Source organism: Castor canadensis, chromosome 12, assembly GCF_047511655.1.
Source record: "Castor canadensis chromosome 12, mCasCan1.hap1v2, whole genome shotgun sequence".
Taxonomy (NCBI): Eukaryota; Metazoa; Chordata; class Mammalia; order Rodentia; family Castoridae; genus Castor; species Castor canadensis.
The window spans coordinates 26,741,671-26,768,272 of record NC_133397.1 but is presented as its reverse complement, the minus strand read 5'-3'; the positions used below and the strand labels follow the sequence as shown (position 1 = coordinate 26,768,272).

At 40.3% G+C, this 26,602-nt stretch overlaps 1 protein-coding gene across 1 annotated transcript in view; it reads left to right on the top strand.

Annotated features, from left to right (window-relative positions):
• The first annotated feature begins 1,634 nt into the window (after positions 1 to 1,634).
• The window catches only part of Srd5a2 (steroid 5 alpha-reductase 2), a 42,325-nt gene continuing 17,357 nt past the window's right edge, over positions 1,635 to 26,602 (top strand). The window contains exon 1 of the mRNA XM_074049453.1: positions 1,635 to 1,966. Coding sequence (XP_073905554.1) covers positions 1,689 to 1,966 — 278 coding nt within the window. The 5' untranslated portion in view covers positions 1,635 to 1,688. The remainder of the gene's footprint in view (positions 1,967 to 26,602) is intronic.

Sequence of the window (26,602 nt, the reverse complement as noted above, 5' to 3'; positions counted from 1 at the left end):
ATAAGGACACCCGGTTGTTCTGTAGCAAATGCTACAGTCTGGGTGATTCCTATGTGGAGATAAGTTAAAAACTGAAGCATGACTTTTAACCCAAAAGAAAGATGGTGATACCTCTTGATCAGCAAGCAGAATACCCTGTAGTACTAAATGTCATGCCATATGCCACTGACCCTGCATTCAGGAAACACCCTCACTCCTGAGCAGATAAGGGGACCTGCTTTCATTTGAACAGCTACTGAATCCTGGCAGGACTGGCCTGAGTGGGTGGGTGGGGAAATGCTGAGAGGGCTCCACAGGCAGTGAGTTGGGGGTAAGGAAAAAGGATGAAGAAAGCTACAAATAAGGGGAGAGAAAAGGAAAAACCTGAGGTAAAGCTGCACATAGGGACCAGAGGAGGAAATAGGTATTATCAAGGAAGTGGGACAAGATGTATGATTGTGGTCAGCTGCAGATGGGAAGAGGAGGTAAACCTAGAAGGAGAAAGCAGAGAGAGGAGAGAGAGGAGAGGAGAGGAGAGAAGAGGAGACAGGGAGGGGAGGGGAGGGGAGAGGAGGGGAGATGGGGGGGAGAGAGAGAGAGAGAGAGAGAGAGAGAGAGAGAGAGAGAGAGAGAGAGAGAGAGAGAGAGAGAGAGGAGAGAAGAGAGAAGAGGAAAAGGAGGGAGTGCAATACAGGGGAGGAGGCAGCCAAGAAAGGACGCTGAATCAGAGAAGTGGTAGAAGAATGAGAGGATGGAGGGAGGAAATGGAAGCGAGAAAGAACAGGCAAAGACTGGACAAGAGTCCAAAGAGTAGTGACATCTCCAAGGCCATCACCACATGGAACCAAGCTCACCAGCTCCAGAGCTGGGAGAGGGTGTCCCGCGGGAGAAGTCCTAGACTTTAGACTTTAGCCTGCGGTTGGACCAGTTCCTGGGAGCCCAGGGGAGTGAAGGGAGCAGAGGTGGTGTATCTGCACTCATGCACGTCCACCAAGTCTCTCACTGAGCCAGGAGCCCCGGGACACAAGAGCGAGGGGATGCAAACAAGAACCGCGGAGGAATTAAGGCAGCTGCCTTAGAGGATGGTACCTCCTTGAGGGTGGGGTAGAGGCGTGGCGGGACGGAGCTGGCACTGCTGCTTAGTGGGGAACGGTGGACGTTAGAAGCGTCAGAATGCCGGGTCCGGGGTTGGATGGGGTCGTTGGGGAGTGGAGGGTAGTAGGGGACTGGGGGAGTTGGGGAGGTCCTGGCCTGGGAATTCGAAGGTAGGGGCTGTGTGGCCATAGCACTGAGGGTGTGTGGCGGAACGGAAAAGCCACCGGTGGTTTTCTCTTTCTGATTGCTTGGTCCCAGAAGCTGATGGGTCATCCAGGGGCCGTCTACAGGCGGGACAAGCGGAACGCGGTGGAGAGGCCAGGTGCTGCGGCGGAGAAAGGGACCCTAGGACCCTCTGGTTGCACGAAAACCTCCGTTTGCCCTCAATCTGTGCGCTGGCTGCAGCGCGAAGGGCCAGACCTGCGAAACGGGCATCGCTGCCAGGGGCATTGCTGCCAGGGCCGTCCCAAGGTGGGAGGCATGACCGAGGGGCGGGAATCAAGGCCGAAGAGGCGGACACGGGATGGGGGTGGCGTCTCGTGCTCCATAAAGGAGCCGTGGGGGCCGCGCTCTCCTGTGAGCGGGCGGCGGCCACCGGCTGTGAACGCGGCGCGATGCCCGTTGAGTGCCAGGAGAGCCCGGTACTGGCAGGTAGCGCCGCGTTGGTCGCCTCTGGTGCGATGATTCTGTACTTCGCGGAGCCTTCCACCTACGGGAAGCACTGGATCCTGGAGCCGGGGGCCAGCAGCCTGCCCGCCGGCGCCGCCTGGTTCCTGCAGGAGCTGCCCTCGTTCATAGTGTCCGCAGGGATTCTCGCCTGGCAGCCCGGCTCGCTCTTCGGACCGCCGGGGACTGTGCTCCTCGGTCTCTTCTGCGCGCATTACTTCCACAGGTAGTTTTTTTTCCCCTTGTGCGCGCGGAGGGCAGAGCCCTGCCCGGCTCTCCGCGCTCAGGGGCGCGTCGCGGTCGCGCAGCACCGAGGGCGTCGAGTGGCGGCGCGGACCGCTGCTTGGACCCGGGTGCACCTGGCGAGGCCAGGACTTGGACGAGGGCGAGTTGCAAAGCAGCCGCGCGACTAACGTCACCTTCACTCTCCCCCTCGTCAACCCTCCCATCCCGGGTCCCGCGCCTCTCTCACTTGTTTCAGACCTTCGGGCAGCGCAGGAGAAGGAGGTTCGCCAGGTCGAGGGCGCTCCGGAAAGCTCTGGCTGGGCGGTGCCCTGGGCCTGGGCTTTTCTCCTCCAGTGGTGCACGCTCTGTGTTCGCCTGCAGTGCTGATTTCACCCCTCTGATTTCATCTTTCTTGTGAAGAGTGGTATCAGGCTGGTTCTGGGATCTTGGGAGAGACTTGGGCGTTGATACTTCCCGAAGGCAACTCAGCTTAGAGGTTCTGATCAGCTTAGTCTTTGCGGGTTCTCAGGAGGGAGATGGGCAGAGCCCAGACTCCAACTCACAGGTGGGAAGGAAGTACAATACAGTCCCTCTGGGTTAAGCCTGGGTCTTGGCTTCTTAGGCACCACCCGAAAGGGTCTGAGCTCACCACTAACTCATCCACTTTTCCGGGTCTCTCAGGACTTGAATTGCGAGTAAGTCTAAGTTGACCAAGAGCTCAAATGTTATAGATGAAAAATTCCGAGTTCAGGAGAACTTTGCTTTTCTAGTATAGGAAGGAAAGACAGAAAAGAGATATTAAGCATATCAGGATTCAAAGAATGACTGCGGACCAAGACTCCCAGGGGAAAGAAAGAGCACGTTACTACGTTGCTTGTCGTGCTCAATCATTTAGTATCTATTGTCTCATTTGGCTCCATTGTATCCTTGTGCGATATGTCCTTATTACAGTCACTATACAAAGAAACAAAGGGTAAGTAAGGCTATGTGACTGAATGAAGATGAAATAGATAAGGGCTAGCATAATTCACAGCTGAGCCTATGAGTGTCTGGTTCAAGGTCCTCCAGCTGTTTAAAGTAGGTAGATATTCCTGCAATGAGAAAACAGAGTCCACTGGCAGCTAAAGATTGCAAACCAAATCAAGATGTGAACAAAAGCACTCTGCTTATTACGAGTGGAGGATTCCTAGGGTTGGAAGATCAAGGAAACTGAGATTAGAAATTAGTATAAATAACGCCTCTGGGAACGTTGTAGGAAGGGCACAATGTTCTCTTTCTTAAAGGAAAGTGACACTTCATTTCTGGGGAAGGAAGTGTCAGTGACACAAATTTCACTGTCTTTCCTTACTCCCCTTTTATTCTCTGGGTCTTCTTTATTAGTCATGATTTAATAATGATGCAATTTTAACTGAATTCTCACTTTCAAAAGAGAATTGTTGGCAAGCAGTGATGAAGTTTATATTTTTCCAATAAATACTTACGAAAAGCCTGTTGTAGACAAGATCTAGGGTAGTTATCAGTCACTTTATTTTCCCCAGATTGAGATGGCTTAATTTGTCCAGATAGAAGGATATTGCATACAAGAGGTAAAAAACCAGCTTTTGATTTCACTGATTTTGAAATATACATTTGACAGAAAAATATGATTGTGTCAACAATTATTTTAATCTCCAAATTAACTACTCTCAGTACCATAAGCAGTATTTTATGAGGTCATTTCATATTATGTAATGGTGTTTTCTGACAATCTTATGATTCTAGACTTGTTTTTAAAACCAGAAAGTACTTTGCACAATAAATTATGGCCTATGCATTAAAAATGAGGAAGTAATTATTCATAAAACAAATATGTACATACTGTCTGCCTTTTTTAGAGGAAATTCTAAAATATTATGAGAGGATTTGGGGATGAATATTGTCTGAAGAAAAATTGTCCACTGAAAGCATAATTCTGAGTTACTTGTCTATAAAGCATCAGATTCTTTTTTCAGTCCTCTGGAACATTAGAATTTTGAGTGCCTCCTGAGTGCTTACTCTGCACCAAACATCCTACGTGAACTATCTACTAGTCCTCTAACCAACTGGTTAGTAGGCACTATTTCCAAATAGAAAACTGGCACAATAAAAAAAGGTTTAGTAACTTGCCTAAGGTCATAAAGTAACTTGAGGAATCAGACTTCAAGGTCACACTGTATCTTGAAGAATCAGAGTCCAGACCAGGCAATTTGGATCCATATCTCAGGCTCTTAGATACCATGATAGGATGTTTTATACTTGCTCTGCTACCTCATGCTTGCTTTCTAAAAACCATAGGCTTGAGGAGATGGTGGGAGAGATCTAACCAATGTACAATATAAAGCTATTTAGAATCATCATAATGAATCCCCCCTGTAGAAGGACTATATCTTAATAAAAATGAAAAAAAGAAACAAAGCTATAGGCTTAAAATTATTCTTGCTTTAATAATAAAAAAGCAAATGCACGCTAAAGGAAAAAAATGGAAAATTTGAAAAATAGTTAATAAATAATAGATTATTGATAAAAACTTAAAAATTTAATATTAATTACTAATGATTTGGAACATTTCTATCATCTTTTATCTTTCTTAGTATATTTTACATGTTTATTTTTTACTATTTTTATTAGCATACAATAGTTGTGTAGGAGGATACATTGTGATAGCTATGCATTAACTTATAATATATCTTAGTTAGATTTACACCCTCCATCCTTCTTCCTCCCCACTTCTTAGAACAATTTCATCAAGTTTTAGTCTTCTGTTTCCATATATTAATACAAATACATCCACCACATTCACCCTTGCTTACCTTTACCTTAGGCCCTCCCCTCTCCCACTGGGACCCACCTGCAGAAAAGACCTGTTTTACCCTTCTGTCCTTCATATTTTAAAAAGTGTATACTGAGAGTCCAAGGGTTTTTCACACCAGCATTTCAAACATGTATATATTGTGCTTTAATCCAATCAAACCCCCCATCACTTACTCTTTCTCTATCACCCTGCTCCCCTACCATTCAACAACTTACAGTCTTATATTACATTCATATATAAATGAAATGTTTCGCTATTTTTCATTCTCTAACATTTTTGTTTCCTCTCTGACCTCCAGTAGTCCCCTCAGACAGATCCACTAATACGATCTCCCTCTCTCTCACTCATGTAGTCTTATCTACATGTTTCTTGAATTGGACAGATAGTGTTTTTTCAGGTTTGTAATGACCTTAGTTCTTTGGGTACAGTGTCTAAAATTAGAACACTGCCCCAAAGGTAAGAAAAGAAGGATAAGCAAAGGAAAGCACAATAGAGAAATAGATTTTTTGGGGGGTGAAAAGAGGCTTTCATTAAATGTATGTTTTGCAAGAGATGTGAGGTAGGCAGTTCTGGAGAGAAAAGCTGGGTGCTCCAAGTTCTCATTGTTTGGGTCCTCTGTTAGGCATTGGTTTGGAGGAAATCTCTAGGTGCAAACTTTTAGATCTGTCCTGAACTCTTCCTAAATGGGCCACAGTGGATGTACATGTTGCTTGTGGTGGGACCCCTGTATGGGAAGGTGGTGGGACCCCTGTATGGGAAGGTGTTGGTTAATCATAAGTCCAGGGTGCTTGTTATATTTGGAATGTCTCAGGTGGAGGCAGTTCCCTTTCCTGCTTATGTATGGCTATCTGCCTACTCTGAATTTCCCCCTCAAGGACTCCTAGCTAAAAAATATATAATGGAGAAATAGCAGCCTCTTCAACAAAAACTGCTGGGAAAACTGGTAGCAGTCTGCAAAAAACTGAAACTAGATCCATGTATATCACCCTATACCAATATTAACTCAAAATGGATCAAGGATCTTAATATCAGACCACAAACTCTAAAGCTGGTACAGGAAAGAGTAGGAAATACTCTGGAGTTAGTAGGTATAGGTAAGAACTTTCTCAATGGAACCCCAGCAGCGCAGCAACTAAGAGATAGCATAGATAAGTGGGACCTCATAAAACTAAAAAGATTCTGTTCATCAAAAGAAGTGGTCTCTAAACTGAAGAGAACACCCACAGAGTGGGAGAAAATATTTGCCAGCTACACATCAAAGGACTGATAACCAGAATATATAGGGAACTTAAAACACTGAATTCTCCCAAAACTAATGAACCAATAAAGAAATGAGCAAGTGAACTAAACAGAACTTTCTCAAAAGAAGAAATTCAAATGGCCAAAAAACATGAAAAAATGCTCACCATCCCTAGCAATAAAGGAAATGCAAATTAAAACCACACTAAGATTCCACCTCACCCCTGTTAGAATAGCCATCATTAGCAATACCACCAACAACAGGTGTTGGCGAGGATGTGGGGAAAAAGGAACCCTCATACACTGTTGGTGGGAATGTAAACTAGTACAACCACTCTGGAAAAAAATTTGGAGGCTACTTAAAACACTAAACATTGATCTACCATTTGATCCAGCAATACCAGTCTTGGAAATATACCCAAAAGACTGTGACACAGGTTACTCCAGAGGCACCTGCACACCCATGTTTATTGTGGCACTATTCACAATAGCCAAGTTATGGAAACAGCCAAGATGCCCCACCACTGACGAATGGATTAAGAAAATGTGGTATCTATACACAATGGAATTTTATGCAGCCACGAAGAAGAATGAAATGTTATCATTCGCTGATAAATGGATGGAATTGGAGAACATCATTCTGAGTGAGGTTAGCCTGGTCCAAAAGACCAAAAATCGTGTGTTCTCTCTCATATGTGGACATTAGATCAAGGGCAAACACAACAAGGGGATTGGACTTTGAGCACATGATAAAAGCGAGAGCACACAAGGGAGGTATGAGGATAGGTAAAAAATTAGTTAGCATTTGTTGCCCTTAACGCAGAGAAACTAAAGCAGATACCTTAAAAGCAACTGAGGCCAATAGGAAAAGGGGACCAAGAACTAGAGAAAAGGTTAGATCAAAAAGAATTAACCTAGAAGGCAACACACACGCACAGGAAATTAATGTGAGTCAACTCCCTGTATAGCTATCCTTATCTCAACCAGCAAAAACCCTTGTTCCTTCCTATTATTGCTTATACTCTCTCTACAACAAAATTAGAGATAAAGGCAAAATAGTTTATGCTGGGTATTAAGGGGGTGGGGGGGAGGGAGGGGGTGGAGTGGGTGGTAAGGGAGGGGGTGGGGGCAGGGGGGAGAAATGACCCAAGCCTTGTATGCAGATATGAATAATAAAACAATAAAATAAAATAAAAAAAGGACTCCTAGCTATAAAATCTTTTAGGGAAAAAGGGGCATTGATGATCATCTAAGTACTTCCTGATGAAGATATGTAGGGTTGGTTAGGGATGGGAGCCTTGTTCTCTGTCAGGAGATGAGGAAGGGACCCCAAGAGCATCCTGACATGAGGGAAGTTGGGAGTGAGGTTGACTGTCAGTTGGTTTCATGAGACAACAATTAGGATAAGAGGGTCATTTCATCCAGAAGGAAAAGAGGATTTGTGGTAATTGTTGATATTGTCACAGGACCAAGATACTTTATATGTGAAAGGAATAGAATTTGGTGAGTGCACTGAGATTTAGGGGGCTGAAGAAAACAAGCAGAAGTATTAGAAGAGTAGTTAGAACAAGACCCAGGAAACTTTCAAAGGGGTGAAGTACATAAGATTGCCCTGAAGAAGGAGAACCCATACTTGTTTTGGATACAGAGGGTGACATCAATGGGAGAAGCCCAGAGAGTTAGATCAAGTTGCAGGTGATCAAGAACAATAGAACAGAATAAATTCACTTCTAGCCTTACACGGAGGGTGGCTTAGTTCATTAGGAGACTTATCTAAATGTCTTTTGAAGAGATATTTAAGGTCCTGAACTGGTTCACAGGTATACGAGGAAGGGATTAGTGTGTCTTGAGTCTCTCAGTTGGCTGCCGGCTTGACTCTGGAAATACACATTTAACTGGGTACTTATGGCACCTTGATTGCTATGGGGATAGACAGCAATACAGTATAAGTGTTCTTCCAGAGGGCCTCAGTGGGGTCCTGGAGATCCATTCTTTCCATTCTTTTTTAGCAGTACTGAAGTTTGAACTTAGGGTCTCATGCTTGTTATGCAGGTGCTTTACCACTTGAGCCACACCCCACCCGCCTTTAGATTTTAATGAGTGTTTGACTCCCAGGTGGATAAAAGTTAGATTCTTCAGGTTTGGTAGGGGATTGCATTTCCATTCTGGAATACTTGGGCTTGTACTTTCTAAAATATGTTTTAACATTTTAGTATCAAACAGAATGTCCCTTTAGAGGAGATACTTAAAGCCATGGACTGGAGGCATTTGGGTGAAATCAAGTTGCCAATCTTCCCCAAGGAATGTTCCCTTGCCTTTGAATAGAATGAGTCTACTGAGGAATTGGGTCCTCTGTGGGTTACAGAGCAGAGGAGGCAGGCTTTAACTTGAAGAATGGTTTTGGCTAAGCTTTGTCCAGAAAAAGAGTTGTTCCCCTCTAAGTAGGGCATGCTTTCCCAAAATGACAGGAGTCATGGAAGGCTTTAATAATCTTTTATTGTATTGTTCTGGGTAAGTTGATGTGCTCATTTAAAAATGTCAGCCATCCATGGAGATTGAATTGATATCACCTTTGAAATGCCCAATCTCTAGTTAAATGGAAGATTTTTGCCAAAGTGATGACTTTATCTGTTCTGTGGAGCTGTCTGGTAGAAGAGCTTCAGTGTTAGGCAATTATGCATAAGAGCCCTTTCTCCATAACCTCTCAGATTTAGAGACTTTTGGAAGAGTTGGGACAAGTGACTCCCTTTTGATTTTGACAACTTTTCCCCTTGGCTCTGAATATTTTTCTCTGAAGACATTATGGATTAACCATGCTGTGGTTTAGCTTTAAGTGTCCCTCATCCCTAGGATGAGATTTGTTTCAGTTGGTCTGATCTGAGCTTACCTGTGGGGGGGTGGGGGGAGGCCAGACAGGAGTTAGTGCCAATAAGACTCTTCTGGTTTAATTTAAGCAACTAAAAGATTTAGAAGGCATGGCTGAGCTTAGCCTGGACACTCTCTTAAGGTCCTGTTTTTTAAGAGTTTGGAAAGGAATAGAAGGAATATATTTTTTTTTGCCCAGATGCAATAAGCTGAGCAGCTGACAGAAGATGTGGCATGGGGAGGCATGCTCCTGGCTAGCTCCCTTGCCCATCAGTGACTGGGGATGTAGAAGAGACAAATGTGATTGGCAATTGGGTTTATGCGGTAAGAGAAGGTGCTCATGGTTGGGTAGGAAGTGAGTAGTGGCTGTGGCAGCAGGGAGCAGGAGTTAGGAAAGAGAAGCAAAATGTCACCTCCAGCCCATAGTGGGGGCAAAGATGAGAACATTCCTTAGTGGAAGGCAGTCATGACACTAAAAATGTTGCTCATTTGCAGTAGTCCGTGGGTGTGATGGTGTTGTAATGACTTTGATTCTTTGGGTACAGTGTCTAAAATTAGAACACTGTCCCAAAGGCAGGAGAAGGAGAAGAAGCAGGCAAAGGATAGCACCATAGAGAAAGAGAAAAGAAGGAGGCTTTCATTAAAAGTGATAGGATGCCTCTGAAGAGATGTGAGGTGGGTAGTTCTGGAGAGAAAGCCCTACTGCCCCAAATTCTCATTGTTTTGGTCCTTTGTTAGATAATGTGTTGGGGAAAATCTCTTGGTGCAAACTTTTGGGTCCACCCTTAACCTGGCCTAAATGAGCCACAACAGATTGATGTTGTCTGATGGTGGGCCTCCTGTAGGAGGGTTTGACTAATCATAAGTCCAGGGTGCTTGTTACATTTGGAGTGTCTCAAATATGGGGGATTTCCTTTCTTGCTCATGTCTTGCTTTCTGCTTACTCTTAACAATTTTTTGATCTTCCTGATTATCTAACATTTTATAGGTATTTTCCCACATTATCACAGACTGTAAATATTATCTTAGTGGCTGCTTGTTATTTCATCTTATGTAAAAACAGCTTATCTAGTCATTTACAGCTGTACAGTTGTAATTCAATTTTTTTTATGGCTAGGTTAAATGAAGCTGTGATGTGAATTTTTGCATGTAAATTATTTTCTGAAGCTTGGATTATTTTCTTAATCAAGATTCCCAGAAGTGGGACTGGAGTGCAGCTCAGTGGTTAGATACCTGTTTAGTATGTGTGAGACCTTAGGTTTAACCCCCAACACCAAAAAAAAAAAAAAATCCTAGAAATGATTAAAAAACTGAGCATTCTTTAGGGTCTTGATATATATCTGCTTTGAGAATTTGAGTCACTTGGCTTGATAATGAGTGTGAATTAAGCACAAAGCATCTCGGCATTACTTTGTCCTGTGCTTTGCTATACAGATGAATCAATGGAGGGAGAAGATCTTAGCAGGAAGAATTGCTCAGGTTTGGCTCAAGCTCTTTTGCAAAATGACCCTTGGGGTCTGTTCAGTACAGCAGTCTGTCCCAAGGTATAGAAGTTAAAATTCATTGCACTCTTCTCAATACAAGAATAACATACTGGACTGAAAGCTACCCAAAGGCAAGTTTGTTTGGTCTAATTTCATCATGACTGCACTTCCAGAGTACAGAAAACTGATGATATATAGTTGGTATTCACTAAAATGTGTTGAATACATAAATGAACTCAACTTGCAATAATAGTACAGACAGCATTGTGGGAGTGCTAGCAATTATATAGGAATGATTACTGCTGAGAGGGCATAGATAGGTCAACTCGTTTCATTGCCCCCCATTCAGAATCTATTGTTGCAAGTGTTAGAATTGTTTAGCCACACGAAAACGACTGCTGCCTAAGCATGTTGTCTAATCCTACTGCCAAGTCATTTGACGTCTGAGTTATTTCACCTCTTGCTGACCTCCACTGTAGCCTGGGAACGCCTATTTGTCCAGACTCTCTGGTTGACCTTCACTTGCCCAAGAAGTCTTGGTGTCTTATATATGTATTGGTCATCACACCACTTAAATGCCTGTGGTAACCGATATCTTCTTGGATGTGACCTTGATAATTGTCGAAAAAGAAAAAGAAATATATTTTCTTCCCAAAAGGTGGAATGCAAACATTACAATTTCTTCGAGTTCCAAGAGATCTTTTCTGGGGTTTTGATACTGAGACAGTTTCCTAATCAGCAAAAGAAAGTGATGGCTTAATCAGATGCCTTTTTGCTTTGTCAATCAATTCTCCAGCAGCACAGATTCCTCTTCATCTTTTAAGACTCAGGTCCACCATCATTTCCTCCAGGAAGCCTTGACTAAATCTCTTCTCTCTGAATCTCACTGTGATGCCATTCTGGTGCTTTGCACACTGGATCATAATTATTCTGAGAAGACATAGTCCTTGCCTGTCCAGCTTCTGCACTTAACTGAAGCAAAGCACAAGAGGTTGACACAGTGAGGAGCAAAGTGGAGGTTGGGATCTGAGTCTCCTGGCCCTGCCAATGTATCATTTGTCTCCAAAGAGGTGCAAGATGTCTCAAATTTCACTAAGATATGTAGGAAAGTGTTGATTTTCTGAGAATCACAATAAGTAATGTCTACATTGGATACAACAGACAAATCTCACTTCTCACAGATTAAGAAGAAAAGCCCACATGAGATAAGTGATTATTTAGTCATGTGTTAAGGACATTCATGAGGCCCAGTGTTGAGCAATTAAGGTTTACTGAAAGACTGTTTTCAGAATAGGGTCAGCAGCTTTCTTTTTTGACACAGGGTCTTGTAATGCAGCCCATGCTGGTCTGGAATTTGAGATCCTTCTGCTTCAGCTGAAATTACAGGTGTGTGCTATCATGGTTGACTCCAGCAAACGTTTTCTGTAAAAAGTGAGATTGTAACTATTTTGGTTTTGCAGCCATTTGGTCTCTATTGCAATAAACTCACCTTTGCTGATATAGCAGGGAGCAGCTGTATTTTGTAAGCAAATGAATGTGCTTGTATTCCAATAAAACTTTATTTACAAAAACAGTGGGCCAGATTTGACTTGTGGTGATAGTTTATCATTGCCTCCTTAATAAAACTATGGATGACATAGCTTTATATTCAGTGCTATGGCAATTCTATAATAAAATTTGGTTAAATTCTATAGCAAAGAAGTAGACACACTTTATTTATTTATTTATTTTATTTCTTTTATTCATATGTGCATACAATGTTTGGGTCATTTCTCCCCCCTTCCCCTGCCCCCTCCCTCTCTCCTCTACCCCCTTGCTACCAGGCAGAAACTATTTTGCCCTTATCTCTAATTTTGTTGAAGAGAGAGTATAAGCAGTAATAGGAAGGACCAAGGGTTTTTGCTAGTTGAGATAAGGATAGCTATACAGGGAGTTGACTCGCATTGATTTCCTGTACGTGTGTTACATTCTAAATTAATTCTTCTTGAACTAACCTTTTCTCTAGTTCCTGGTCTCCTTCTCCTACTGGCCTCTGTCATTTTAAAGTTTCTGCATTAGTGTGGACACACTTTAGAAAAATTTTGTTATGCTTAATTGAAGACTTGATAGTAAATATTGTTTTCTGGGAATTCTTGGGTTCCAAGTCCAAGCATCCAATTTGATTCTTATGGGAAATAATAGGAACCCTGGAGTTTTTGTCCTAAATAGGATGACATCATAAATACATCTGAAGGAACATATAGCTAATGGCAGAAAGGACCGACTTCTTACTCATTTTAAATCTAACTTAATGTCACTGAAAAAGAACACACAAAACGAGGAAACAGGGATCTAGATTGGTGAACTGACATCTACCAAATTCCATGTCCAGGAAGGGGAGAACAAGGCTTGAACCCAGGGCTCCTGACCATTATCAGAGCTCTGCATATTCAGAGCTGTGCCAGGACTTATGGGAGACAGGAAAGAAGTATAAAATCTGGTGCTTGTCCTCAGAAGGAAGGCAGGAAAGAGCCATTGCTGTGTGCCTGTTATCATTTCTGTGTGAAACCTGGGTGGTGGCAATGTCAGAACAAGAGTACCTGACAGGTGGGAAAATGTAAATCGAGGAGAAAGGGAGCCTGAGGGGACACTGAAACATACCGAGGGTCCTAGTGCCTGTCTGTGTTTGAGTGTGCATGTGACAACGGTCAGATAGTGGGTAGAGTTTTGATGGGTCCCCAAAGTGGAATTCATCTTTACTAAGTTCAGAACCAATTGAGAGAACAGTAATAAGATAGTTAGATACAAATTAGCAGTTATTTGTTATTGATGGAGGGGTTTTAGGGAAAGTGATTTAGAGTTTGGATCATGTGGGCTTCCTAATAATGTTCCTCAAAAATACTCAGTAACCACAATGGCTGGACAACCATGGGCTTCTCCCAATGGTGCCTGTTCTGGAAAGACAGAAGGACTGAGCTGGGCACACCCATTGGGAGGTCCTGAAGGGGACTGGCATGGGACAGTAAGAAGGCAGGAAGGATACTGCAAAGAACCCAAAAATTGACTGCCTATTGATTTTTAAAAAATTTTTTATTTTACTCATATGTGCATACAATGTTTGGGTCATTTCTCCTCCCTTCCTCCTGCCCCCTCCTTCACACCCCCCTCACCCCCTTACCCGCCCCTACTCCTCGCTACCCGGCAGAAACTATTTTGCCCTTATCTCTAATTTTGTTGAAGAGAGAGTATAAGCAATAATAGGAAGGAACAAGGGTTTTTGCTAGTTGAGATAAGGATAGCTATACAGGGAGTTGACTCACATTGATTTCCTGTGCGTGGGTGTTACCTTCTAGGTTAATTCTTCTCAAACTAACCTTTTCTCTAGTCCCTGGTCCCTTCTCCTATTGGCCTCAGTTGCTTTAAAGTCCTTTGCTTTTGACAATTGTTCTGACCACAAACCATCCAAGATCCTTTTGTGTATAGTTTCTGTTTCTCTCTGCCTTCTTTTTAACACTAGTACACGATCTCACTTCAATGCTTCAAAATTTGCCTATTCTGTGTTTCATTTTCTCAGGGAAGGTTCTTTACTTGTAATCAACCTAATTATGTATACTTCAAAAATATTAGTTGTATGGACGATATCTGTATTGGTTCTAAGTAAAAATGTGTAATTAAAAAATCACATAAATATTATACTCAAATCTACATCAATAAATATGGATTAATATCGGCAATGATTGGGATATAAATTTACATGAATAACATACTTTGTGTTTACATTTTTCTTACATTAATAACATTTGATGATTTAACTCATATCTCTAGTAGAAGAAATAATATTGATATTATAAGGTTTAAGAAGATACTTTACAAACTCAATGGAGATCAAGACATTCATATAAATCTTCTTTTCTTTGAGAGATTTCAAAAGCTGTCCTGCAGTATGAGATCCCCTCACCCAGCCCTGTGTCACCATCAGCTTCTGAAATTGCCATTTTCATATTGTTCCTTTGAGTTAAATGTTGAAGAGCTCTTAAAATGAAATCATAGTACCTGGAAAAGTCTCCATACAAATATACTATTAGTATCTGTTGAATTTGTGACGATGCCATCTCTCTCTTCCCCCTCCGATCTCTCTCTCTCTCTTTCTCTTTCTCTCTTTTTCTCTCTCTGTGAACTCAAGGCCTTGTGTTTGTCAGGCAGGCACTCTACCACTTTAGCTACTCACCAGCCCTTCTAAGTTTTGATAATGGTAATTTATATCTTCTCACTTTTTCTTGATATGTTTTATGTACCTCATAAATTCATTTAAAATATTTTTTCTTTTGATTTCTTTTCTTACCCCATGGGTCATTTAGAAGGGTGTTATTTCATTTCCAAATATTTATGGATTTTCCAAATATTTTGTTATGAATTTCTACTTTAATACCAGTAGGGATAGAGAACACACTTCATATGACTTAAATCTTTTAAAATTTGTTGAATTTAAAACTTGTTTTACGGCCCAGAATTTGATCTATTTTGGTAAATGTTCTGTGTAAATTGAAAGAACGGATCTATTGCTGTGAGGAGGGGTGTTTTAAAAATGTCCCTGGGTTGATTTGATTGATAGTGCTTTTCAAATCTTCTATATACTATCAATTTTCTATCTACTTTTTATGTCATTTATTTATTTGTTTTTGTTGTACTGGAGTTTTGAACTTAGGACTTTGTGCTTGCTAGATAGGCACACTACCACACTATTTCTTCTTACAGTTTGATCAAGTTTTCCTTCATGTATTTTGCAGCCCTATGATTATATACATAAATATTTAGGACTGTTAGGTCTGCTTGATGAACTGATCCTTTTATAATAATGAAATAATCCTTTTTATCTTTGAAAATATTTTTTGGTCTGAAATCTACATTTGTCTGATATTCATGTAGTCATTACAGCTTTTTTTTTTTACTAGAGCTAACATACAGTTTTCTAATATCTTACTTCCAATCTGTTCTGTTTTTAAATTGAATGTGTAGCACATAGTTGAATTTGGAGGTAGCACACAGTTGGATTTTGCTTTTTGCTCCCCTCTGACAATTTCAACTTTTTAATTTGAGTGTTAGAATATTTATATCAGGGTACCATTTATGTAATTTGCTTTAACAGCATTGTCTTGTTAGCTTCTCCTTGCCCCTCTATTGTTTGTTTCCATTTCCTGTTCATCTTCTATCTTTTGGATTGAGTTTTATTTTCTTAAAATTATATTCTTTGTGGGCTATTAGCTATAATTCTTTCTTTTGTTACTTTGCTTGAAGGCTTATGGGAGATATTTTAAATTTATCAGTTCACTTTAAGGGTATAGTATATCATTTCATATATATTGTAAAAATCTGAAATAACATACTTCTATTTCTTCCCTCTTGACATTTATGCCATTGCATTTTACTTGTACAATGCTATAAAAGCCTTAACCTATGTCTTAACAGCTAATTATAAGTATTTTAAAGTAAAAGGATATAAATCCTCTATATTTACCCATGTAGTTGCCATATTTGATGCTCTTTATTTTGGGGAGTTGACATATTTCTATTTGTTGTCATGTTTTCCTCTTGCCTGAATAACTTCTTTTACTCCACTCAAGGAAGTTACTCAGGTTTCATTTTTCTGAAAGTGTGCTTCTCATTTACTTATTTTAAAAATTTTATTTGTATGTACATACAATGTTTGGGTCATTTCTTCCCCCTGCCCCTTCCCTTAACCACCCCACCTCCTCCCTCTCCCCCCCATCCCCTTCGCTTCCAGGCAGAAACTATTTTGCCCTTATCTCTAATTTTGTTGAAGAGAGAGTATAAGCAATAATAGGAAGGACCAAGGGTTTTTGCTAGTTGAATTAAGGACTATACAGGGGGTTGACTCGCATTGCTTTCCTGTACCTGTGTGTTACCTTCTAAATTAATTCTTCTCAAACTAACCTTTTCTCTAGTTCCTGGTCCCCTTCTCCTATTGGCCCCTGTTGCTTTAAAGTATCTGCATTAGTTTCTCTGTGTTGAGGGCAACAAATGCTATCTAGTTTTTTGGGTGTCTTACCTATCCTCATACCTCCTTTGTGTGCTCTCACTTTATCATCTGATCAAAGTCCAATCCCCTTGTTATGTTTGCCCGTGATCTAATGTCCGCATATGAGGGAGAACATATGATTTTGGGTCTTTTGGGCCAAGCTAACCTCACTCAGAATAATGTTCTCCAGTTCCATCCAAATACCTGCAAATGATAACATTTCATTCTTCTTCATAGCTGCATAAAATTCCATTGTGTATAAATACATTTTCTTAATCCATTCCTCAATAGTGGGGCATCTTGACTGTTTCCATAACTTGGCTATTGTGAATAGCGCTGCAATAAACATGGGTGTGCAGGTGTCTCTGGAGTAACCTGAGTCGCATTCTTTTGGGTATATCCCCAAGAGTGGTATTGCTGGATCAAATGGTAGATCTATGTTTAGATTTTTAAGAAGCCTCCAAATTTTTTTCCAGAGTAGTTATACTAGTTAACATTACCACCAGCAGTGTAAGTGGGTTCCTTTTTCCCCACATCCTCCCCAACACCTGTTGTTAGTGGTGTTGCTGATGATGGCTATTCTAACAGGGCTGAGGTGGAATCTTAGTGTGGTTTTAATTTGCATTTCCTTATTGCTAGGGATGGTGAGCATTTTTTCATGTGTTTTTTGGCCATTTGAACTTCTTCTTTTGAGAAAGTTCTGTTTGGTTCACTTGCCCATTTCTTTATTGGTTCATTAATTTTGGGAGAATTTAGTTTTTTAAGTTCCCTATATATTCTGGTTATCAGTCCTTTGTCTAATGTGTAGCTGACAAATACTTTCTCCCACTCTGTGGGTGGTCTCTTCAGTTTAGAGACCATTTCTTTAGTTGAGCAGAAGCTTTTTAGTTTTATGAGGTCCCATTTATCTATGCTATCTCTTAGTTGCTGAGCTGCGAGAGTTCCATTGAGAATGTTCTTGCCTATACCTATTATTTCCAAAGTATTTCCTACTCTTTCCTGTACCAACTTTAGAGTGTGGGGTCTGATATTAAGATCCTTGATCCATTTTGAGTTAATATTGGTATAGGGTGATAAACATGGATCTAGTTTCAGTTTTTTGCAAACTGCTAACCAGTTTTCCCAGCAGTTTTTGTTGAAGAGGCTGTCTTTTCTCCATCATATGTTTTTAGTGCCTTTGTCAAAGATAAGTTGATTATGGTTGTGTGGCTTCATATCTGGGTTCTCTATTCTGTTCCACTGGTCTTCATGTCTGTTTTTGTGCTAGTACCATGCTGTTTATATTGCTATTGCTTTGTAATATAGTTTGAAGTCAGGTATTGTGATACCTCCAGCCTTATTCTTTTTGTTGAGTATTGCCTTGGCTATTCATGGCCTCTTGTGTTTCCATATAAATTTAACGGTAGATTTTCAATCTCTTTGATGAATGTAATTGGGATTTTGTTGGGAATTGTGTTAAACATGTAGATTAGTTTTGGGAGTATAGACATTTTTACTATGTTGATTCTACCAATCCATGAGCATGGGAGATCTCTCCATTTAGTATAGTCTTCCTCAATCTCTATTTCAGAGGTTTATAGTTTTCCTTGTAAAGGTTGTTTACAACCTTTGTCCATGTCCTGGACTTTTATTTTAAGGGAGACTCTTGATTGCTGCTTCAATTTCATTTTGTGTTATAGATCTATTCAGGTTACTAATGTCCTCTTGGTTCAGTTTTGGATGATCAAATGTATCTAGAAATCTGTCTATTTCTTTAAGATTTTCAAATTTATTTGAATATAGGTTCTCAAAGTAGTCTCTGATGATTTCCTGGACTTCCATGGTGTTTGTTGTTATCTCCCCTTTTGCATTCCTGATTTTACTAATTTGGGTTTTTTTCTCTCCTCATTTTGGTCAGGTTTGCCAGGGGTCTATCGCTCTCATTTATTTTTTTTGAAGAACCAATTTTTTGTTTCATTTATTCTTTGTATGTTTTTTCATGATTTTTGATGGTTTTTTTTAATTGACTTCAGCTCTTATTTTTATTATTTCTCTCCTTCTACTTGTTTTGGGATTTGCTTGTTCTTGTTTTTCTAGGAATTTGAGATGTAGCATTAGGTCATGGATTTGAGATCTTTCAGTCTTTTTAATATACGCACTCATGGCTATAAACTTTCCTCTCAGGACTGCCTTTGCTGTGTCCCATAGGTTCTGGTAGGTTGTGTTTTCATTTTCATTGACTTCCAGGAACTTTTTATTTGTTCTTTTACTTCATCAATGACTCATTGTTCATTAAGCAATGAGTTATTCAGTTTCCAGCTGTTTGTTTGTTTTTTGTCTTTATTTTTGTTGTTGAGTTCTAGTTTCATTGCATTGTGATCAGATAGACTGCATGGTATAATTTCTATTTTCTTATATTTGCTGAAACTTGCTTTGTGCCCTAGGAAATGATCTATTTTGGAGAAGATTCCATGGACTTCTGAGAAGAATGTATATTGTGTAGAAGTTGGATGAAATGTTGTGTAGACATCAAGTAGGTCCATTTGATCTATGCTATATTTTAGATCTAGGATTTCTTTATTGATTTTTTTTGGATGACCTATCTATTGATGATAATGGGGTGTTAAAGTCTCCCACAACTACTGTATTGGAGTTAATATATGCTTTTAGGTCCTTCAGGGTATGTTTGATGAAATTGGGTGCATTGACATTGGGTACATACAGGTTGATGATTATTATTTCCTTTTGGTCTATTTCCCCTTTTATTAGCATGGAATGTCCTTCTTTATCTCGTTTGATCAATGTAGGTTTAAAATCTACTTTGTCAGAGATAAGTATTGAAACTCCTGCCCGTTTTTGGGGGCCATTGGCTTGGTAAATCTTCCAGCCTTTCATCCTAAGCTTATGCTTATTTCTGTTGGTGAGGTGGGTCTCCTGTAAGCATCAAATTGTTGGGTCTTCCTTTTTAATCCATTTCGTCAAGCGGTGCCTTTTGATGGGGGAATTAAGTCCATTAACATTAAGTGTTAGTACTGATAGGTATGTGGTGATTCCAGTCATTTAGTTGTCTTAGTTGTTTAAAGGTTTGATTGTGTGTACCTAAATCAAAGTTACTCTCTACTTTCTTGCTTTTTCTTTCCCTGTAGTTTGGTACTGCCTGCCCTTTCATAGTTATGTTGGGTTTCACTTTCTGTGTGCAGAATCCCTTGAAGAATCTTTTTAGTTGTGGCTTTGTGGTCATATATTGTTTTAGTTTTTGCTTATCGTGGAAGACTTTTATTGCTCCATCTATTTTGAATGATAGTTTTGCTGGGTAGAGTATCCTAGGGTTGAAGTTATTTTCATTCAGTGCCCGGAAGACCTCACCCCAAGTTCTTCTTGCTTTTAATGTTTCTGTTGAGAAGTCTGCTGTGATTTTGATGGGTTTACCTTTGTATGTTATTTGTTTTATCTCTCTTACAGCCTTCAATATTCTTTCTTGAGTCTCTGTACTTGTTGTTTTAATGATAATGTACCATGGGGTAGTTTTATTTTGGTCAGGTCTGTTTGGTTTTCTGGAGGCCTCTTGCACCTGTATGGGCATAGATTTCTCTAGATTTGGGAAGTTTTCTGTAATTATTTTGTTGAACATATTACACATTCCCTTTGCTTGCACCTCTTCTCCTTCTTCAATGCCCATAATTCTCAGGTTTGGTCTTTTGATGGAGTCAGTGAGTTCTTGCATTTTCTTTTCACAGTTAAAACTATTAGTTAAACTATTATTTAACTAATAGTTCTTCAGTTTTTCCTTTAATTACCATTTCATCTTCAGGTTCTGAGATTCTGTCTTCTTCTTGTTCTATTCTTCTGCATTGGCCTTCCATTTTGTTTTGCATTTCTGTTTCCTTCTTTTTTCTGTGGTTTTCCATATCCTGAGTCCCTTCCTCTTTAATATTGTCTATTTTTGTCCGGAGTTCATTAATCTCTTTATTTATCTTGTTCTTTGTTTCACTTTGGTATTTATACAGTGCTTCTATAGTTTCTTTTATTTCTTCTTGGGCTTTCTCAAATTTTTGTTGTCTTGGAATTTCTTGAGTGTCTCCTGTACATTTTGGTTGACCATATGCAGTATCATCTCTATAAAATTGTCATTGATTGCTTGCAGGATTTCTTCTTTCAGAGTGTTCTTGTGGGCTCATTGGGTTCTTTGGCATAGTTTATCTTTGTTTTGTTGGAGTCTGGATCTGAGTATATGTTTTCTTCATTTCTCTCTGGTTCCTGTATTAATTTATTACCAGTTTCCCCCTTTTTTCTGTCTTCCCGTCATTGCCCTTGCTATTGTTACTGTCCCTCTACTCTGTGTAATTCAGTATTGCCTAGCTTGTAATAATAACAATGGTGATCTCTAGAATGGAAGGGTGCGAGGAGAGGGAAAGTAAAGAAGGTAAAGAAAAAGGGGAAAACAAACAAATAAACAGCTAAACAAACAAACAATAACAAAAAAAAGTACCAAAGAAATAAACAGGGAAAGATAGTGTACTAATCAATGGTAAGCTAAACAGGCTTTAGAGAGACAGAGAGAGGAGAAAAACAAAACAAAACAAAACCCCACGTTCAAATGCAATAAAGTTTCAGTCTTAATAATTTTGTTGTTAGTCCCTCAGCCTCCAATCCTGGAGATAGTGTCTCAGAAGTAGTTTGGTCATCGTCTCATCAAAGGGGAAAAAAACAAAAAAACAAAACAAGCAAACAGAAAAAACAAACAAAAAACCAAACCAAAACAAAAATCCCAAGTTCAAATGCAATACAGTTTCAGTCCTTCAGATTCCAGTTCTAGTTCTGTCATTGTCTCATCAAAGGAAGAGAAAAAAATAAAAGGGTCTGGAGACAGCTTTGTGAATGTCTGTCTGAGGCTGCAGCTCACCTGCCCACTGCTGTCAGCCTGCTGTTGCTGGAGGCTTTACTGATTGCAGATCCCAGGAGTGAGCTTAACACTCACCTAGCATCACAGGCTTTGTTTATTTTGTGTTCTCCTGGGTGTGACAGCCACTTTTACAAGCTTTCCCTTCTGCAAGTACACTTGGGGAGGTGGTGCTACATCTGCCTTCTCTGGTCGGCTTGTTTATTTACAGATTGTGAGAGAGTGCCCCTTCCCCGCTCTCCAGTGGAACCCTCCTCATGACTGTCACTGTTACAAGCTTTCCTGCTCCAAGGTTGCTGGGCGGGGGCCGCCACTCCTGCCTTCTCAGGCTGGCTTGTTTATTTACAGTTCTGTGAGGAATTGCCCCTCCCCCACTCTTTGGAGCTCAGGGTACCCTGCCCTCTTTGCTACGTGTCTTTTTGTTGTTGTTTATTATTTAGTTTGTTTTCTTTTCTCTTTTTTCCCTGGGTGAGGGTCGGTCTGTCCAGGCAGCTATGCTGATCTGGCCCAGGGTTGTTTGTGGGAGTACCACATGCTGCTTAGCTCACCTGGTGGTCTGCTTCTCTTGACCTGGTAGGAGCTGGCGTCTGGAGGCACAGGAGCCCTCCTGGTTTCTCCGTTTACCATGGAGTGGGGATGCTATGCATGGGCTAGGGGTGTGGCAGTGTTGGAGTTTTACCTCATCTTGGTGGCTTTTCCTGCAAGGTGTATCTCCAGCGTCTTTCCAAGATTTTACTTTAGGAAGCACGCTTTCTGCTTCCTCCCTCTAGTCACCATCTTGGAATCTCCTTGCTTCTCATTTATTGTGAAGACACAACATTATAGGAGATAGCATTCTAGACTGATAGCTGTTTTCTTTTAGCTGTTTAGATGGTTCCATTGTCAGCTTTCTTGTACTGTTTTCAACAAGAAATCTGCTATCTCTCTTATTTTTGCTCTTTTGTACACAGTGTGTGACACAGCTCCTCAACATTTTGCCATGGATTAGGGGAAAGACCTTCCAGCCCTTTGGCTTGAGTTTTCCCAAGACTTCATGGGGAACTGGTCTCACAGCTGTCTCTCTCTAGGCTTTTAAACTCCACTCCTGGAGACACCAATTTCTGGAGTTGACTAATGCAGCTCTGTTCCTGGACCTGCCATATTTTCTCTCACACATAGCTTTACTGTTCCTCATGCCCATTCTTTTTTTTTTAATTTTTATTTTATTCATATGTGCATACAATGTTTGGGTCATTTCTCCCCCCTTCCCCCTGCCCCCTCCCTCACACCCCCCTCCCTCCCTTACCCTCCCTTACCCCTCGCTACCTGGCAGAAACTATTCTGCCCTTATCTCTAATTTTGATGAAGAGAGAGTATAAGCAATAATAGGAAGGACCAAGGGTTTTTGTAGTTGAGATAAGGATAGCTATACAGGGAGTTGACTCGCATTGGTTTCCTGTGCATGTGTGTTATCTTCTAAGTTAATTCTTCTTGAACTAACCTTTTCTCTAGTTCCTGGTCCCCTTCTCCTATTGGCGTCAGTCGCTTTAAAGTATCTGCTTTAGTTTCTCTGTGTTGAGGGCAACAAATGCTATCTAGTTTTTTGGGTGTCTTACCTATCCTCATACCTCCCTTGTGTGCTCTCACTTTATCACCTCATGCCCATTCTTGACTGATGGTATAGCCATAGCACAGACTGTTCTGAGAAATGACTAAGTTTCTATTCTTGTGAATCTCACTCCATGGGGTTGTTGTAAGGATATTGCAAGGGATGCTGTTTGTTTCATTTCTCAGTATCCTCTTCTGTGAAGACCCAGGGGAGATACTCTACTCTGTTTCAAGTTAGAAACCATAAAAATCCCATTGAACAATTGTTGTGTGTGTGTGTGTGTGTGTGTGTGTGTGTGTTAATGTCTTTACTTATAAGCACTAATCACAGACTCAAAGTCCACTCCAGGAAAAAAAAAGTGCACAGTTAAATTTTTATCCTATTCCAACAAGCATATCTGACATTGCATAGTCTGGTTGCTCACTTCAGTCATCATCTACTTTAATTCTGTACCTGTATTTTCTCTTGCCTCCCCTTTCTTTAAATTTCATGCTGTTGTGATACATGTTACACATCTTTGTGTGTATTTATATCTATATCTGTATATATAATATTTTGTAAAAAATTTATATAAACAATTATTAAGGAAGGGGGTATTGAATTAGTTGAAAAGTAGTTTCCTTGGCTGGAAAGACACCATAATATTTTGTGTAGATAGCTCCATAATTTTCTTTTCTTCTTTTCTTTCTTCTTCTTTTTTTTAATAGTATTGGAGTTTGGACTAAGGATTTCATGCTTGCCAGGCAGGTTCTCTACCACTTGAGCCACTCGGCCAACCCCATTTGTTTCTTGATTGAAATCTAGAAAGCAAAATACTCAAGAAAGTGTTCTATTCTATACTAGGTTGTCAGCAGGTCAGGATAGATTAGTGATGTCTAGGAGCTAGAAGACCAGATAGTCTACAGGCTGGAACATTAGGCAAGAGAAGCTGATAAAAGCCAGAAGGCACAGTGATGGGTATCTGGTGTCAAGGTAGCTGCCGGGGGAAGATAATGGCCTTTGTGATGGGTACAGCCGTATGGACAAATTTAGAGGTAAAAGTGTAGAGTAGTGTTGCCCCTAAATTTGTGTTCTACCTAGAACCTCACACCATGAATTTCTCTGGAAATAGAGTATTTTCTGATGAGATTCACTTAGATGGTTGAGTGGGTCTCAACTGAGCTTTGGGGGCATTCCAGTATTTAGAGGTCAAGAGGATGAGGAAAGAAACAGCAAAGGAAAATCAGGATAAATCAGTGAAGTGGAAGAACCAAGATAATGAGGTGTGATGGAAGCTCAGTGAAGAAAGTATTTCCAGAAGGAAGGAATGATTAATTTGTCAAGTAAGAAGAGAGCTAAAAATTGGTTCTTGGGTTGGAAATGTGATGGTCTCTGGTAACCTCCCTAAGGTTTATTTCTGTGGGGGAGAAGGAAAGTGGAGGAGAAAAAGGTCATAGAGATGGTGAATATAGCTCACCATCTCTTCACCTTAATAGAAAGCAGAAAAATGGGAAGGAGGAAGATAAAAAAAAAGGTGTGAGGTCAAGGAAAGAGTTGTTACTATACAAAACAGCTAAATACAATACATGGAAACTTTGTATTTATATATAAAAAACCTGAATTAATTTTGATTGACAATGAAATCTAAAATTTCATATAGTGAAAAGTCTTCAATTGACTTGATAATCTTAGCAATCACATTTATATTTGAAGAAGACTTAGTTAAATATGAGTTGGCCTATGCAAGATATGTAATTTCAAAGTTTTTTCCCCTTTGATTTAATTTGGATTTGCAATTTCAGTTAACTCTTTCCAATGAGAATCCTCCTCAAATTAATATGTACTTAGCAATGACAGAAAGCTTTATATTTATAGAGCATTTACCAGTCTCAGTATCAGAATGAACATGAAAGAATTAAAAATTTACATTAGAAGTGGAGGGAGGAATTAAAGAGGTGTGATTCCAAACCAGGGATACTGAATCTCAGTGTGTAATGTGGCATGAGATCTGAAGGGGAAACTCATCTGTCACTTCACAGCATTGATGTGCAGCCTCCTGGACCAATGAACTCTCTTTCCATCTCTTCACTGCTGTGTCTCTTTCTGTCTTGAACTTCTTCTACCTTTCCAACAGCAAAGTCATTTGGTTCAGAAGATCCTTATTTGTTTTCAGGACTTCATGCTGTACAGAGACTCTGCCTGTTTTCTATGTTAGCCAAACCTCTTTCCATTTTCCCACTAGGAAATCCAGTAGGTTATGCCTCCCAGACTCCCTTGTAGTTGGATGGGGCCAAAGGAATGAAGGCAGGAATAATTTATGTCATTCACAGTCTGTCTTGACCCTTAGAAAACCTATGCAATGTCCCCTGCCCTTCCTTTGCTGGCCAGATGCTGAAGATCCTCTGGAATATCCTGGGTCCCAAGATAACTGTGGAATGGCATCACCCTAGAGCACACTGGGCTGCAGCACAAGCAAGGAATGAGCTTTGATTACATTGACCTTCTGATTCTTTGCAGTTGTTGCAGTGGAGAGCCGGCCTTGATTACTACATACTCCTTGGAAGAGATACAATGCTTATTGACTTTGAATTCATGCTTAAAAGAGCCAGAGAGTAAGGGTGGGTGGGTAAATGGTTTAATTTGGAAGCTTGGCTACTTGCATCATGCTCTATTTTATTTTTTTATTATCTTATGATTGTTGTACTGGGAGTACTTCGTGACATTTACAAAAGTGCTTGCAATATATCTCAGTTAAAGTCACCCACTCCATTATTCTCCTTTACCCACTTCCCCCCATGCCTAGAATAATTTTAACAGGTCTCATTTTTCCATTTTCCTACATGAGTACATACCATTTTTACCATATTCACCTTCCTCCACCTTTTCCTTATATCCTCCCCCTCCCACTGGAATCAGTCCCAAGACAGGACCTATTTTATCTTCCGGCACCTAATTTTTGAGAAAAAAAGACATTTGTGTTTGGTTAAGATATCTATACGAAAGTTTCATTATGACATTTCCATGTATATATGTATTGTGTTCCGAATTGGTTCATCACTTCCATTTTTCTCCTTTCTACCTTAGTTTTCTTCTTAGGGTGAGTTTAACATGTTTAAAAATTCTCTGTTCATTCTTATATAGAAAGTACATAAACCATATTCACCACCTTTACTTCCTTCTTTTACCTTCTCCTCTCCATTAGCGCCCTCCCCTTAGCATGACCTGTGTTTCATTCTTGACCTTCATTGTTTAGGTGACTGTTTATTGTTCAGTGGGATTTTTGCTTTGGTATTATACCTGTAGAGGCATTATGCTTAAGTCAATCTAACCCCACCTCCACTTCACTTTCTTATCCTTTCCCTGTGTTGTTTAACAGTTTCCAGTGTGTTTCCTTGTGTCTTGTTCCTAGGCAGATGTGATGTATTTCATTATTATTTACTATCTTTCTTTTCTTCTTTTCCTTCTCCCTTGGTCTCCTCTACCAGTCCCACTTTTGGATACATATTCTGTGTATATGTGTATATATCTATAATATTGCTCGCATTTGTATTGGGTCTATATTCCACATATGAGAGAAAACACGCAACCTTTGGTTTTCTGAACCTGACTAATTTCACTTAAGAGGATATTCTCCAGTTCCATCTATTTATTTGCAAACGACAACATTTCATTCTTTATGGCTGAGTAAAATTCTGTTGTATATAAATGCCACGTTTTCTTTACCTGTTGATCAGTTGTGAAGCATCTTTGCTGTTTC